Source organism: Mustela nigripes, chromosome 14, assembly GCF_022355385.1.
Source record: "Mustela nigripes isolate SB6536 chromosome 14, MUSNIG.SB6536, whole genome shotgun sequence".
In the NCBI taxonomy this organism is placed as follows: Eukaryota; Metazoa; Chordata; class Mammalia; order Carnivora; family Mustelidae; genus Mustela; species Mustela nigripes.
In genome coordinates this window covers 1,944,248-1,960,367 of record NC_081570.1, presented here as the reverse complement: position 1 = coordinate 1,960,367, position 16,120 = coordinate 1,944,248, and the positions used below count along the sequence as shown (strand labels likewise).

General features: G+C 57.9%; 3 protein-coding genes across 4 annotated transcripts in view; 1 reads left to right on the top strand and 2 right to left on the bottom strand.

Moving 5' to 3' along the window:
• TP73 (tumor protein p73) overlaps positions 1–1,377 on the bottom strand; it is a 71,025-nt gene extending 69,648 nt beyond the window's left edge. The window contains exon 1 of the mRNA XM_059376802.1: positions 413–1,377. Within this exon, the coding sequence (XP_059232785.1) occupies positions 413–565 (153 nt within the window). The 5' untranslated portion in view covers positions 566–1,377. The remainder of the gene's footprint in view (positions 1–412) is intronic.
• Positions 1,378–1,501: 124 nt separating this feature from the next.
• Positions 1,502–16,120, top strand: part of WRAP73 (WD repeat containing, antisense to TP73) — a 16,998-nt gene continuing 2,379 nt past the window's right edge. Inside the window, exons 1-12 of one of the 2 annotated variants that reach the window (XM_059376806.1) lie at positions 1,502–1,655; positions 4,769–4,921; positions 5,427–5,543; positions 6,142–6,214; positions 7,344–7,447; positions 8,192–8,278; positions 8,566–8,700; positions 8,779–8,856; positions 10,291–10,396; positions 11,361–11,486; positions 11,920–12,111; positions 15,919–16,015. In XM_059376806.1, coding sequence (XP_059232789.1) covers positions 1,587–1,655; positions 4,769–4,921; positions 5,427–5,543; positions 6,142–6,214; positions 7,344–7,447; positions 8,192–8,278; positions 8,566–8,700; positions 8,779–8,856; positions 10,291–10,396; positions 11,361–11,486; positions 11,920–12,111; positions 15,919–16,015 — 1,337 coding nt within the window. In that variant the 5' untranslated portion in view covers positions 1,502–1,586. Of the gene's footprint in view, positions 1,656–4,768; positions 4,922–5,426; positions 5,544–6,141; positions 6,215–7,343; positions 7,448–8,191; positions 8,279–8,565; positions 8,701–8,778; positions 8,857–10,290; positions 10,397–11,360; positions 11,487–11,919; positions 12,112–12,402; positions 13,225–15,918; positions 16,016–16,120 lie in introns of those variants that run through there. The other variant, XM_059376807.1, reaches the window with a different exon arrangement.
• Positions 13,317–16,120, bottom strand: part of TPRG1L (tumor protein p63 regulated 1 like) — a 3,756-nt gene continuing 952 nt past the window's right edge. Inside the window, exons 4-5 of the mRNA XM_059376808.1 lie at positions 15,272–15,425; positions 13,317–14,674 (exon numbers count right to left, since the gene is read on the bottom strand). Coding sequence (XP_059232791.1) covers positions 14,480–14,674; positions 15,272–15,425 — 349 coding nt within the window. The 3' untranslated portion in view covers positions 13,317–14,479. The remainder of the gene's footprint in view (positions 14,675–15,271; positions 15,426–16,120) is intronic.

Genomic DNA, 16,120 nt, shown 5'->3' with positions numbered 1-16,120 from the left:
CCTGGCCGCGGCCTGCTGGCCCCGGGCGCCGGTTTCTGTTCTGCGTTCTCGCAGGTCCGCGTGGGTGTCCACCGCGACACGTGGATTGTGCACTTGGAATCGCTCTCTACGCGCAGAGACCCGCCTCAGGGCAAGTCTTCCCTCGGACCCGTGACATTTAGGGCTCCAGGGGCTGGAACCCACGCAGGGCGGGGCTTCGGCCGCAGAACCCGCGCGCGTGTCACTTTCGGAGAGGCTCTCGGCGGCAGGCCCCTGCTGTGCGCTGCGTTCTGGGGCTCACGCGACCTGTTATCTGCCTCCGAACCGCCGTCCCCGGGCTTGCGTGACCCTCATGGCAGTGTCGCCTGTGGAACTGTGTCCGAGCCGGGCTGGTGCAGACCGGGTACTCCGGCCGCAAGGGTCCGCCTCTCACCTGGCGCGCCTGGCTCACTTCTGCACACCTTCGCGGCTCACCTCCTGGTTGGAAGGCGCGGAGGTTGGGGACACAAAGACGAATCACGAGCACGGACTGATTTGGCCCGGGACAGAACAGGCTGGCACCGCCTACCCGGACGCAAACACGCATCAGCTACGGGTTTGTTCCAGGAAGCTGGGGGGCGTCCGCGGGGGGCAGGCGGGGGACTGTGCGCACCCAGGCGTTGGGGGGAGCCAGGCTGGGTCTGGGTTCCCAGAGGGAGGGTCGAGGCGCGTGTCCGGTTCCGCGCGCCCCGGGAGGGTCGGGAGGCGCAGGCAGGGCCTGGGCAGGGCCTGCGGGAAGCCTTCTTCGGGGAAGGAGGACCAGGGGTTCCCGGAGGGCGAGAGGTCAAGGCGCTCGCTGGGGAGCGAGCAAGGTGCGCGACGCTGAGGCAGGTGAGCGCGGCCCCGCCTGCCGAGGTTCCCAGCCCGCCTCGGGCCTCCGGCCGGTCCCTCTGCTGTGCGCGGGTCCAAATGCGCGCGTGCGGAGAACCGGAGGGTGCGCGCGCCCCCCGGCCCTGCGGAGCCCGCGTCCGCGTAGTTCTCCCCAGATCCCGGTGCCACCCGGGGCGGGCGAGGGCCTCGCGACAGGCAGGGCGGCCGACGCAGCTTCAAAGAGCAAACGAATGCGGACTTACACCGCACGTGTGGAACAGCACGCGCGTGTGCACGTTTGCGTATCAGCACGGGCGTGTGCACACGACTGCGTCTCTTAGGCGAGCGCGTGTCGGTGTGACTGTGCCCGCGTAGTCGCTGTCGGTGCACTTGCCGTCCGACGGGACGTCCCCGAACTTCAGATAGCGGGGACTCTTTTAGTGTCAGTGTGTCCCGTGCGGTTTTGGAGACATTTACCCGCAAACAGGATGCGTTGTTTGAAATTCAATTTGAGCGCACGCGCTGCGCCCCGCCCCGCCCCGCCCACCCCCGCGGGAGGGGACCGCCTGCGCGGGAAGCGGCGCCAGGTGGCGCGGGACTGGGAGAACTACAACCCCCACAATGCTGCGCGGGCACCGGGGGCCCTGATAGGCTGCGCCGTGCTCTCGTCCTCCGTCACTTCCGGCCGGGGAGGTAGCGGTTGAGGCAACTCTGCAGAGCTGGACTGACGTTCCCGGGCCCTGGGGTAGGCGGCCGCCATGAACTTCTCTGAGGTGTTCAAGCTTTCCAGCCTGCTCTGCAAGTTCTCCCCGGACGGCAAATACCTGGTGAGCGATCTCGGGGCCCGGGGGGAGGCAGCTCGGGGGTCCGCGAACACGGGCCTCCCTCCGGGGACCCAGGCGGATGCCTGGAACAGGGGCCCTGGGGCACGGGGCTCAGGCTGGGGTCTGGGCGGGGGACCGGGCAGATACCCCGAGTGGGGGGCAGGTGACCCGGCTGCATAGTTCTGCAGGGGCTCGGGGCAGAGGACTTGGGCAGATGCTCCAAGCAGGAGCCCCGGCTTGGGCAGGTGCCAGCCTCCCTGCCTCGGTTCCGTCCCTCAGGGGCAGGCAACGGCAGTCCTGCTTCACCCATTTGCGGATCCGAGGCATCAGCTCATTGTCCGGCTGACACGTAAGGCAAACTCGGGACTCCGCCGGCTGTGGTCTGGTCTGGTGCAGTGGTGGGTGCAGTGGTGCAGCTGCTTGGTCTTTTCCTGCCGCCTTCACCTGTATCTGCCCCGGGACAGATGAATGATGGGAGGAATAGCAGTCTGTGTCCCGACACACGGCATTGTCTGCACTCCTTTGAGCTTCTAGGACTTATTATTATTATTGTTCATTATTGGGGTGACAGAATGGTGCTGAACTCACTGAGTGACTCCATCCGGGCAATGTAAGCTTTGAAATAGGCCAGTATCATCAGTGTATACCCTCAGACCCTTGTGTGGGGAGGCAGGAGCGGGGAGATACTGGACGTTGGAGATCCAGTAAGAAAAGATCATGCCTTATAAAAGTGCGCTTAGTTGTATGTCTGAACTGAACCATGCCCCATGGTTCTTTTTAGATGGAGACTTACTGACATTCCTGGTGTTTGTCTAGGTCTTTGAGAACACAACTCCTTTGTAGAGGTGTTAAATCACGTAAACCAGCATTCAGCTAACACATACATAAAGTCTTCTGCTTAATTCACCCCAGAAGCCTTGGTATGTTACTCAAAGTGCTCCCCATAAATTAGGTCTTTAAAAATAATTTCTGAAAACCCCAGTAAATTATGGAAAGAAACACTGTATTACTTTGCTTCCTTTTTGTTGCCCTGTGGTTTCTCTGCCTTGGTGAAAATACTGCAGGACACTCTATTATAATGTTACTGGAATCCTGTTCTTAGAAGGTCTATCATAAATCCTAAAGAAAGTAGGTCTGTGTTGCCATTTTAATATCTTGCAACATATTTGACAGATAACTTGCAACAGTTTCATAAGTGTCGATACAGATGTTGCATTTCATAAAGGGTTCATTGTAACTGATCAGAAAGCTGCACTGTGACCCCTGTTTCTTCTAATCCACAATTGCCCTCCCCTCTCCTTTTGACAAAGAAAACTCACGAGGCCCCCCCTTTTTTAAAAAAAGATTTTATTTATTTATTTGACAGACAGAAGTCACAAGTAGGCAGAGAGGCAGGCAGAGAGAGAGGGAAGCAGGCTCCCCGCTGAGCAGAGAGCCCGATGCAGGGCTTGATCCCAGGACCCTGAGATCATGACCTGAGCTGAAGGCAGAGGCTTAACCCACTGAGCCACCCAGATGCCCCTCATGAGGCCTTTTTAAGATGAAAGTTCATAAAACACAAACCAGTAATCTAGTTTGACATTGATAAGGATAAGACGGAAGCCATTAACATTTAAAAATCAGTTCTTGATTTCTAAGTTGTAATCTAATCTATAGTCAGCACATAAGTAAATTCAAATTATTTGCTTAGATACGGCATTTTTAACAACAATGGCCATAAACCGTGTTCGGGAAAACAGCACTGACACTTACACATCTTCCTAGTCAGTATTGGGAATGAGGCAGTGCAACTGTAGGAAAAATGGCCCTGCTTTTCCCTCCTGGGCTGGGAAAGCGTAGTTGTGTGTCGTCCCACACGTCTCTTTGGAGCCCCCAGGATACCAGTGGGGTGTCCTACATCTCCAGTCAGTTCTGGCACGATCCACCTGGAGACCCACAGGTGGACAGTAGGCACCCCACATTAGAGGCCAGCCACAGTGGCAGGCCTTCAGGTTCCCGACAGGCCCTTCAGGTACTCACAGAACTCAGGGAAACACTGGCTTGTTAAAGCACGCGATAAAGGATACAGGGGACTAGCCAGATGGGTAGGACAAGGTCTGGGAGGGCCTCGCGCGCAGGAGCCTCGGTCCCCATGGGTGGGGGTGGGCTGCGCCATCTTCCCTGTGTGGTGTGTTCGCCAGCCTGGAAGCTCTCTGACCCCCATACCGTTGCATTTTGCAGCAGCTTCCTCGTGATCAGTTGTTAACTCCATTGCCAGCCCCTCTCCTCTCTCTGGAGGATGGGACTGGGCTGAAAATTCCAAGCTTCTAACCATGGCCAGTGTTTCTGGTGACCAGGAGACCCACCTAGAGCTGCTTCATTAGAACAAAAGATGCTCCTGGGGCGCCTGGGGGGCTCAGTGGGTTAAGCCTCTTCCTTCCAGCTCAGGTCATGATCTCAGGGTCCTGGGATCGAGCCCCGCATCGGGCTCTCTGCTCAGCAGGGAGCCTGCTTCCTCCTCTCTCTCTCTGCCTGCCTCTCTGCCTACTTGTGATCTCTCTCCCTCTGTCAAATAAATAAATAAAGTTTAAAAAAAAATAATGAAAAGATGCTCCCCGTCACCCAGGAGGTTTCAAGGGGCTCCCAGGAGTTCTGAGCCAGAGTCCAGGGCAGAGGCCAGTATGTATGCTCTGTTCCCTCGAAGTCAGCGAGCGTTTGCACAGCATCCTTACGTCTCAGTGGGCCTTCTCAGCGAGGACCCGAGACCTCTGTCCTCACTCACTTCCTGTGACTTGTCTGCAGGGCTCGAGCAGCAGCGCCCTTGGTTAGTTCACAGAAGTGCTCATCCCACACGGACATGAGTAGAAAATAACTCAAGTGGAGAGTTTTAACAGAGTACTTTACCCTGGAACGTCTCAGTTTTCAGACGTAGTTTGTATATTTCGACTGTATCGTGGGAGGGCTTCTCTGTTGGGAGCGGGCGATGCAGTCGGGAACAGGAGGCGGTCCCGATGGAAGACCGGTCTGAAGGGAGAGGAGGAAGGGGAGCTCCTGCATGGGGGGGCAGGCAGCGCAGATGCTCTGAAGGCCCCTGGCTTTACACTGTAGACCACGGAGGCCTCTCTGTTCCCTTGCAGGCTTCCTGTGTGCAGTACCGGTTAGTGGTCCGGGACGTGAACACCCTCCAGGTCCTCCAACTGTACACGTGCCTGGACCAGATCCAGCACGCCGAGTGGTCGGCGGACTCCCGGTTCATCCTGTGCGCCATGTACAAGCGGGGGCTGGTGCAGGTGCGCTGCCCGCAGGGCCCACAGCCCCGAGGCCTTCCCAGAGCGTGGCCTGGACAGGGTGATCATGCTCTGTTGCCCTCTTGGTTTGGGGGCGGGGGAAGGGCAGTGTAGTTCAAAGCTAGTTTTGTCTTAAAATTATTAGTTTTAATGGTTTAAGTACTTTCAAAACAAGAAAACACTTCGATCTTCTTAATTTGTAACCAAATAGACTTCCGTAACAGAAAGCGTTCAGAGACACTGAACGTGGACTTCGTGGGTTTTGGGAAGCGCACATGTGGTGTACAGATCCAGCGTCTCCTGAAGGAGCTCGTAGGGCTGGCAAAGGGAATAGCCTATTTAAAACTCAGCCCAGTGAGGTCACCCAGCGGTGTGGCTTCATGCTGCCGTCAGGCCCCGGCCCCTCAGGAAACACTGGGAAAGTTGCCCTGGGTCGGGAGCTGGGTTCCGCGTGGTCCGTGTGCTGATCTGCTGTGGTTCTGCTCACTTGTGTGTGTCGCAAACGCAGGTGTGGTCCTTGGAGCAGCCGGAATGGCACTGCAGAATTGACGAGGGCTCGGCCGGGCTGGTGGCCTCGTGCTGGAGCCCGGACGGCCGCCACATCCTCAACACCACCGAGTTCCATGTGAGTGCGCAGGCGCCTGTCACTGATGGTTGCTGTGAAACCGCGCGGTGGTGAGAAAGCGGGTGCACGTCTGAGAAAGACATGTGGCTTAGGTCATCAGAGTGTTAGAATCACATCGGTGTCGTTATGTAATCTTTTTGCCTAGTTTTAAAGAAAAAGAAAGCAGATTTTTTTTAAAGATTTTTATTTATTCACTTGATAGAGATCATAAGTAGGCAGAGAGGCAGGCAGAGAGAGAGGAGGAAGCAGGTTCCCCACTGAGCAGAGAGCCCGATGTGGGGCTCCATCCCAGGACCCTGAGATCATGACCTGAGCCGAGGGCAGAGGCTTTAACCCACTGAGCCACTCAGGCACCCCAGAAAGCAGATTTAAAAAAAATTCTTCAGCTACAATTTTAAGGACTCGAGCAGACCCTCTGGCATTAGGAGGTGCGCTCCGCTGCAGACCAGCTTCCGTTTCCCCTTCAGCTGCCCGACCTGTTTGTAATTCTGCAGCAAACGGCTTACTCGGGCCACGGAGTGGGAGACTGTGGGAGGCTTGAAGCCCGTCTCGGAAACTGCTAAGTCGACACTGTTTTCTTTCCCCTTTTCCTCGACAGCTGCGGATAACGGTCTGGTCCTTGTGCACAAAGTCTGTGTCTTACATCAAGTACCCGAAAGCCTGTCAGCAGGGTGAGTGGCTGGAGCGGCTCTGAAGCCTTTCCACGTGCCTGGGGTCCGGGGAGCGCGTGCCCTCTTTATCACGGACACTTTGTGGGCACACGTAGCCTCGGCAGCGTGTCCGTGCGTAGCCAGCCCTCTGCCTCTGCACCCAGACTTGCTAATGCCTCGTCTCTGACATCCCACGTGTGTCTCAGAGGACGAGGTAGAATCAAAGGACCTCAAAGAAGTAGGGTTTACACATCGTCCCCTTCCCTGTCGGACTGGGGCCCAGGTGCCTTCAGCTCATGCCCCTCCCGGGAGCACCCCTCCACCCCAGTTCTGAACTTGAAGCCTCTAGGCCTTCTGGCGACTACCCCTGTGGTCACCATGCCTGGAAGTGCAGCCAGGTGACCTCGGGAAGGTGCCGCACGCCTGTCCCGCTGCTGCCAGGAGCTCGTGGCACCATTTCCTGAACGTGCAGTCTTATGCACGAGCAGAATGAAGCCTTACACGATTTGAATATTTTTCCATTTTTTCTGTTGCCATTAGCAGTTTGGAACTTGAATGAAATGCAACTGCATGTTCGTTTTTATCTGTATAACTTGGATCTCAGTGTCTCTGCGGAAGGCAAATACATTTCCTGAGTGGAAGCAAAGTCTTCTGTGTGTGTTCTTCTGGCTCACGACGCATGAGATGTGGCTCAGGGCTTTTTGAGCTCATACGGAACTAGAAATTTAACATTTTCAACCAAAGTCTATTTCCAAATTCTTTGCTTAAGTTCACTTCTTCCAAGTAGTTAAATTCAAAGTAAAAATTCAACGTGTAATGACAACCGACTTTAAACCGGTAGAATTCCCTGTGACTTATTTTCTAAAGACATGACGACCCGTGTCCCGTGAGGTGCGAGGCGCACCTTTTAGTAACGTTCCGCAGTTCCCAGGTTTCCTCGCAGGTCCCGGCCCGGGGTCTGCGGGGTTCTGCAGAACAGCCCAGCGGGCGGTGGAGCCCGGACCACAGTCACTGCGTCGTGGCTCTCCTGTGGGCTGCGTGCACCCGTCCCTTCCCGCGGCCGCTACTTCCCTTCCCATGCCCCGTCCCTCCTCGAAGGTGTGGTTCCTCCTGCTCGGCCGCGGACAGCAGGCCCTGTTCCTCTCGGCAGGGATCTCCTTCACCCGGGACGGCCGCTACCTGGCGCTGGCTGAGCGGCGGGACTGCAAGGACCACGTGAGCATCTTGGTCTGCAGCGACTGGCAGCTGCTGCGGGTAGGGCTTGCTCGGTGATCCTGTGGGCACGGGGGTGGCCGAGACGGGGATTCCTGGCAGCTCCGGGGCCCCTTCAGGAGAGTGGGCGACAGTGTGACGTCGTCGCTCCGGAGTGCAGAGCATGGGCCCACCCGGTGTGCAGTAGACCTGATGTGCCGTCCTTGGGAGCCATTTCCCGTTTGTTAGTGTAGTGGGACTTGCGTGTGTGTTGCTGTGTGAGGAGGACGAGCGCCTACTCTGGGCAAGATGCCAGGGTGCCGGGGTGCCGGGCAGCCCAGGGCACAGAGCCCTGCCCTGGCTGGGCTTACATCTGCAGGAGGCCGGGTGCAGAGAAGCTTCTGGAATAGGAATGGCCATTCCATCAGAGCACCAAGGAGTCCTCGCTGACTGGGCATGGAGGGTCCTGGCCCGATCTTGCCTGAGTCGGCCTTGCAGGAGTGAGGCTGAGCAGGCGGGAAGAGGAGGAGGGGGGAGCGCGGGGAGGGCAGCGGGAGGGGCCGCGCTGGGCCCCGTCCTGCCTCGCGGGCTGTAGCCGCGTGCTGGCCGCGTGCTGGCCGCCTGGGACCTCCTTGATGCTCCGGCGGGATTTTAATTATGGAAGGACAGAGCTGTAGATACTCTTGTCCATTTCTATATAAAGAAATTAAATACTAAACATGTAAAATAAAAACCTCAGTTATAAATTGTGCCTTTGTTTAAGGAAACACTTTCAAAAGTATTGTTTCTCCCTTTTGCTTTTGGAAGCACTTTGATACGGAGACCCAGGACCTCGCAGGGATTGAGTGGGCCCCAAACGGCTGTGTGCTGGCAGTGTGGGACACCTGTCTGGAGGTATAGAAGATGACCAGGTAGACCTCTGTGACTTAAGTGCTGTGACCTGTGTTTACCTGAGGTTCCGTGGTGGCCCGGTTAGCCTCCTGGGCTCCGATGTGGAGCTGTAGTCCTTGGACCACAAAGTCCTTACGTTTGTGGCCAAGGACCCCACTGTCGCCTCTGGCGGGGGAGGTCCTGTCTTCTCTCCAACGTCCCACCCGCTGTCCGAGTCCCGCTGGCAGGTGTCTGTGTCCTTCCCGGGCTCAGGTCAGCGTGAGGCTCAGCCGCTGTGGTGTCTCCTTCAGTACAAGGTCCTGCTCTACTCCTTGGACGGCCGGCTCCTGTCTGCCTACTGTGCCTACGAGTGGTCCCTGGGCGTCAAGTCGGTGGCCTGGAGCCCCAGCAGTCAGTTCCTGGCCGTGGGAAGCTACGATGGGAAGGTGAGGACAGAGCAGGGCACGTGGGGACGCCGAGGGCCCAGCGCAGGCCGGGGCCTCACGCGCACGTTCTCTCCCCAGGTGCGCATTCTTAATCATGTGACTTGGAAAATGATCACAGAGTTTGGGCATCCAGCAACTGTTACTAATCCCAAAATAGTAAGTCTGGAATGCAGGCCTCCGTCAGGGCAGTATTTGGGGAAGGGAGGTAGAAAAATGCGCTTTTCTCTTCACACTGTTCCTTGTGTGATACAGGCACTTACATCACTAGAAACTTGTGTCACTGTTTTTCTTCTCTCTCTCTGTTTATTTATTTATTTACTTATTTTTAAAGATTTTATTCATTTGGCAGACAGAGATCACAAGCAGGCAGAGAGGCAGAGAGAGAGGAGGAGGCAGACTCCCCGCTGAGCAGAGAGCCCGATGTGGGGCTCGATCCCAGGACCCTGAGACCATGACCCGAGCCGAAGGCAGCGGCTCAGCCCACTGAGCCACCCAGGCGCCCCCCTCTCTCTTTTTTCAAAAATAAAGATTTTATTTATTTGACAGAGAGACAGCGAGAGAGGGAACACAAGCAGGGGGGGTGGGAGAGGGAGAAGCAGGCTCCCTGCTGAGCAGAGAGCCCCATGTGGGGCTCGATCCCAGGACCCCAGGATCACGGGAGTCGAAGACAGATGCCTAATGGAGGCGCCGCTAGAAACATCTGTCATGGAACATTTCGCAGGATTAGAGTCCTTGCCCTATCCCTCCCCTCCGCAGATGTCCCAGAGCTGCCCCTGCTCTCGGCACTGTAACCAGGGTCTCCCACCTGCAGGCACTGAGCATCTAGGGCTGGAGAACCAGACCAGAAAAATAGGGAGTGGATGTCCCTGAGCAGGCAGGGACTGGCAGTGTGCTGAGGGATCACGGCGTCAGATGCCAGGAAGAAGTGATACAGGATCTGAGGGATAAGCGGTTCAGGCAGTGGAAACAGGAAGTGCAAATGTCCTGAGGCAGGTGCTGGGGGCAGGGGCAGCCCAGCAGGGGGCGGACAGACCCTGACCTTGGGGAACTTGCCCACAGATGAGAAACATGAGTGAAAACAGAAGGAAGAGAGGGGCATACCTGGGGAAGTGAGGCTCAGGCGGGGCCCTGTGGAGGCACTGGGCTAGAGGTGTGGGCAAGGTTGTGAGAGGCCGAGTCCGAGCGGGCCGGCCGTACTGCCCTGGAAGGGTGTGCTGCAGGTCCTTCCAGCCACAACGCCAGCGCCTTCTAAAGCTGTAGGGCAGGCCGGGGCTCCTCACCTCCTCAAGCACGGGCCTGTCAGGCCTCAGTCCGCAGATGCCACCTCGTTTCCTGGGCCTTGCCCCCTGGGAAATGCCTGTGCGTGCTGGCCGAGCGGCCGGCCGCGTGATGCAGGTTTGTACGCCGCCAGCACACACGGAAGGCATTAAGAACCCCACGAGGGAGCGGGTGTTGCTGGGCAGGGTCCCTCCTGTCCCCAGGAACGGCACCCCTGCCACGAGGTCAGGCGTCACCGTTATCAGGTACTGTCACCGCCTGTGCTCCTGCCCCTGCCGAGCGGGCCGGCAGCAAGACTGTTGTGTGTTCCAGGTGGTGTATAAGGAAGCCGAGAAGAACCCGCGGCTGGCGCTGGGCCGCCTGGCCTTCCCCCCGCCCAGGGCAGCGGCCGGTGCGGCCTCCAGCACGGAGAGCAAATGTGAGCAGCAGAGGGCCGGGGCCATCCATGTTCTTTTCTTTTGTTTTCTAAGATTTTATTTATTTTATTTGGCAGAGAGAGAGAGACCACCAGTAGACAGGCAGGCAGAGAGAGGGTGAAGCAGGCTCCCCGCCGAGCAGAGAGCCCGATGCAGGACTTGATCCCAGGACCCTGAGATCATGACCTGAGCCAAAGGCAGAGGCTTAACCCATTGAGCCCCCCAGGCGCCCCTGGACATTGATTTTTTTTCTTTAGGTATATTTTCCCTTCCCTGTGACCCCTCCCAGCCAGCAGCCCTCACTCGGGGAGCGGTAGAGCGTGGGGAGGTGTTTGCTGATTGCATCTAAGTGCTGGACCCAGGCTGGACAGCTGGTGCTCTGAGGGCGAGTTCCCTAATGACTGGGCATATGTGCCCCGGTCAGCGAGAGAGGAGTGGGAGCAGTCCGTCCGGGGGCCTGCAGCCACGGGGCTGCTTGTGGGTCTCAGCCATGGGGTCCCCGCTTCTGTGCGGCGTCACGCAGGCTTTAGGACAAGAGGGGGCCCTGGAGCAGTGGCCAGGCCGGGCTCCGTCAGCACCCCCAGTGGGGCGACCTGGACCCAGCGAGCACACTGCCCCCCCCCCCCCCGCCTTCTCTTCCTCTTATAACCTCTCACTGCAGGTCTTACAACGTCGTTTAAGACTTTCCCGTAGAGCAGTTTAAGTGCACAGCAAAGTGGAGGGGAAGGCCCGAGTTCCCACACACCCCCGCCCCACGTGGCCAGGCCTCTCTGCCCCGCGGACCCCCCTGCAGCTGCATTTGCTGCCTTGACGCGGGGCACGGGTGAGCCCCGATTTCATAGGCGTTTGCCTGACGTGTTCACATGCCGGTGTTGTTCTGCACGAGGGCCGGGGGGGCGGCCAGGGTGGGGTCTCAGATGTGCACGCCACAACTGCCCCGCAGCATCCCCTCTTCCAATGTTCTAGATGAGATCGCCTCGGTGCCAGTTTCCTTACAGACTCTGAAGCCTGTTGCTGACCGAGCAAACCCGAAAGTCGGCATAGGAGCGTTGGCCTTTAGTCCGGACAACTACTTCCTGGCGACAAGAAATGGTCAGTGGCCACAGGCCTGCACCAGGCCTCTCACGGTTTCCTTGGGTGCCCAGGCTTTCAGAGCCGAGAAGAAACCAGGTATCAGGCTTCCCAGAGTGCTGCGTCCTCCCTGGTGCTGGGACAGCGTGCCCACGGAAGCTTCTGGAGGCGCAGGCCTTGTCTGGCAGAGCAGCAGCCGGTCGACCGCTGGCCTTGTCCTGTTTGGTGAAGAACAGGGCCCAGACAGCAGGACGGCCGAGGGCCCGTTTTAGACAGGGAGGGTGTTTATGGTTTTTTAGGGCATAGAAACAGTCGTTAGGCCCGGGAGCCTGGAGGGAGGAGCGGGGAGTGTGCTGCCCGTGAAGACCCCAGAGCAGTGGCACCCATGGGTCCCGTGGCCCAGCCTCTGGGGCGCGGTGAAGAACGGGGCACCTGCCGCATCTTCCCTCCTCAGACAGCGTCCCGAATGCCGTCTGGATCTGGGACATACAGAAGCTGAAACTCTTCGTGGTGCTTGAGCAGCTGTCCCCGGTGCGCTCCTTCCAGTGGGACCCACAGCAGCCCCGACTGGCCATCTGCACGGGCGGCAACAAGGTGTACCTGTGGTCGCCGGCGGGCTGCGTGTCGGTGCAGGTGCCTGGGGAAGGTGAGTGCCGCGTTCCTCGGACTTCCTCCTGGCCGGCCGCAGGCGGGACTCCAGCAGACGGGCACAGCCTGGCTCGTCTGCATTACTGCCTTGAGTGTGAAGCGAGGGTCACCGCCTGTCCCCAGCGTGCACTCCCTGGCATTGGCCTGGGGCTCGCAGTGTCTCTAGGTTGTAAGAAGGCCCCCCGAGCTGATCTGGGGCTGTGGCTGGGTCTCTCTGGGCCTGTCCTCTGCTCATGGAGTGTGGTGTTGCTCTCAGCCTTTAACCCTCTGGCCACCTGTCTTTCTCCAGGTGACTTTCAGGTGCTTTCTCTGTGCTGGCATTTCAGCGGGGACTCACTGGCCCTTCTCAGTAAGGACCACTTCTGTCTGTGCTTCCTGGAGACCGAGGAGAGAGTTGGCACAGCCTTCGGACGGCCGGGTGACCACACCTAGGCCGTGTGCATAGCCGGGTCCTGGTGAGACCAAGGCAGGACGGCTGGCATGTGCCGGCTGCAGAGAAGGGATGGGCTTTCCTGGGTGCTGCTCCAGCCATGGTGGCCCAGAGGAAACGATTTGCTGTTATTTTTCTATAGCATTTTTGTAAATATGTATGGTAATAATTTTTATTTAAAATAAGTATTTCCTAATTCATAAAATGGCTGATGGCTTGCGTCCATGAAAGGTTTGGTTATGGGAGGGACTCCTGGTCTCAGGTTTTGGGGTCACTAACAGGAAGGAACGGACCCCGTTTCTCCCTCAGGTGGACACCTGCTCTGCTCTGGGGCCCCCATTCCCCATCACTGGGTGGTGTTTCTGGGGAACCGGCTTGGGCTTCACATGGGCCGTGTTCTGGAGTGCAGGGAGGGGAGCCCTGAGCACTGGAAGGGCGGTGCCACATGGGGAGGCAGGGAACACAGGCCCCAGGGCCTCTGGGTCACGGTCAGGTCTGCAGAGAGTCCCCCCTGGCCTTCTGTCCACAGCAGTTCCTGCCACCTCTCAGTCCAGGTGGTCTGACGGCGGCCAGGACAGAGAAGCACCAGTGCAGGAAGTAGGCTTCCAAACCTGGGTTCGTCAGCCCGGCTAAAGGCTCAGGGCTGGTTTGCTCACCACTCTCTAGGTTTTTCTCTGAGCGAGCTGCACCAGGACAGGAATTCCTTACCCGAATGTGCACAGCCAGTTGGCAGGCTCTCAAAGCGAACAGCTTCAAAGAAGGAAAGACATCTGTTCAATTGTAAATGTCTTTACTACGAGACCAAAAGCGAAGGCTCGAGACCCAGGTGGCGTGGAGGCAGCCTTTCGATGCGCACAGGCTGCTGCGTTTGGGTCCCAGCCATGCCAACTACAGCCACGCCAAAGCTGTGGATGGGGAGGGAGAAACGGTGAGCCGGCACTTCAGGCCGGGGACACGTGCTCCCAGTCGAGCCAGCAAGCGGAGGGCAGGTGCGAGAGTGGGCGGCGTGCTGCGGTTCCCACCTGGACACGCTCTGCTGGCTGCCGCGGCTCAGGCGTCGTCAGGGCCAATGGACGGCCTTGGGTCAGCGTGGGCGTTGTGGTCACCGAGCCGGGGTCAGCAGCATATGAGAGGAGACTAATACGACCCCTTTTTTCAAAAGGGCATCTTGAAAAGCAAAGTAAGCAACCCCCATTTTAAATACGAAAACGAGAAGACAAACCTAGACTAGGCAGGGTCGTCAAACTGTTTGCAAAGAACTAAGAAGGTGACTGAAATTAATGAACTGTCTCGAAATGACTTCCTGTGGACTTCCGGGCCTGGGAAGGATGCCAGAGGTACTACACAGTACAAGTTTACAAAAGCGTGGCTTTGGGTCAAACATGTATTCACACAAAAGCAGCTATTCACTCGGCAGCGCGAGGCAGACTGTCTCTCGCTTAGTTCAGCAGCCTGGCTTGTTCTGCAATTAGCTTTAAGAAAACGGATGAAATTTCAAAATACAAGACTGGACACCAAACAGAAAGGTATTTGCAACTACGGGCAGTGGGGTCAGGGACCTCCCTGGACGGAGCAGTCCACACAGCATTGGCCTGGGGCTCGCAGCGCCAGCAGGGAGGTCCCGGCAGGACCACGCGTTTATTAACACGCCAGCGCACTGGGGCGGGGAGGACCACGAGAAGCCAAATGCAGACACTCCAGGAAAAGCACGGAAACAGGTTCTAGAAGACAAAATACCAGCCAAGACAGGGACAGCTAGCTTCCTTTTTGTCCGTAGCTCCTATTGCCAGATGTCCACGACCCAGCTAGGTCATAGAATTCATTCGACTATTCTAATCTCGCTCAGACCCCTAAAGGTTCAGAGCTCCGACCCTGCAGGGGCAGCAGAGCCGGCGTGTCCGACGCCCCAAGTTCCCATGTCTGCCTGTGGCAGCGTCTAGAAGCCTATTTTGCCTCTGGTCATGGAATAGCCCAGTTTAGCTTCGTTGTTAATGAAGGACATCAGTCCCACGTAGGTCTCAATGAGGAGGGGGCGCTCCAGGACCAGCACACCGCTGGCTTGCCCCGGCAAAGGACTCTCTTTTTGGGCTTTTTTGACAGCTTGGATTAACATAGCTTTGAAGCTTTCCAACTTAAAAGAGAGAGAAAACATGTTGATCAGCGATCTACACCAGGAAAACCCCACCCAGTTCTGCACCAGCCCCCGTCACTGCCCCTGCGTGAGAGGCCTTTCCAGCCACAGCCTCACAGTCCCTCAGCGCCTTCATGATGTGGCTCTCTGTTTAGTCCCTTGCCATGCGGACACATGACGAGCCGCACAGGGCCTTGCCCTCCGCACATCACAGCAGATCTGCAGTCGGGACCTCTGCCACCTGCCAGGCCAGGAAGGAGGCCACGGTGCACGGCTGCCAAGCGGCGTCTAACTATGGCCTTACCAGGGCCCCAGGGCATCCTCTCCTGGTGAACACAGACTACCTGGAACCCTGCTAGGCCCTCCTCCAAGGCGATGGTGGCCACAAGGGGCCAGGCTGTACAGCCCCACTGACCAGGAGCCACTAGCCACATGGGGCTATTTAAATGTAAGCTAACCCTTCTAAAATTTATAAGTCTGTTTCCTCAGTTTACTATGACCGTTCCCATGCTCCATGGCCACACGTGGCCGCCGCGGTGAGCAGGGCAGCGTGAGAACACTGCCATCACAGCTGGGAAGCAGCTCTTATGGTCTTACTTGGCACAGAGAGGCAGTCTTCTCATCCGCACCGGCCATCGGGTGCTCGATGAACGTGGCGTAGGGCACATTGGTGGACCAGGGGTTCCATCTGTTTATGAAGGAAGGGCGGCTCTGCTTGTCCCACTGAATGCGAATCCCAAGACCTTCTCGCCTACAGAGAAGAAACGAAGAGCTCACTCCGCCGGCCCCAGCGCTCCCCCGCAGCCCGATCAGGTGTGGGGACGGACACTGGGACGCTGCTCCACGGCCACCGACAAGACCTGCGGCGCTTCCAGCAGAGAACTTCTGGGCTCCGGGAGTGACCACGGTCGCCAGTCAGCACGCGCCGCGCACTCTGGACGTGACAGACGGAGAACTGGTGACCCCGATCTTCCCACGATTACCGCAGGTTAAGGGGCCACCGGAAGACTCTGTGGGCGGGCTGAGCACACGGACGACACGCCGGCAACTTGAGGGCTTTGTCCCCAAGTTCTCGCTGCTGGCACCCTCGACAGGCACAGCTTCCCGTCCCCAAACCCAGGCTCTGCAGCGGGCTCGAGGCGGACAGCCTAAGCCTCCCAACCCGACTGCAGTCGAGGCTGCGCAAGGGTCATGATCACTTCCTCCTGACACGGGCCACTAACTGCTCTACCTTTAACTTGCAGGGACATGTGTAAATGGACATAACACACGACCCTTTTTCCGTCAGAACTCAGCCAGAGCAGGGCGAGACCTGACCCGGGCCCCCCTTCCTGGCCAGAGGTAAAGTGCTGGGTTTGGCGGGCCCCATCCCAAGAACGCCGGGTCCGGTCTGCTCCGTTTCGCCCCCAGCCTCGCGGCTCTCCTTCCAGCGCGCCCGCAGCCCTG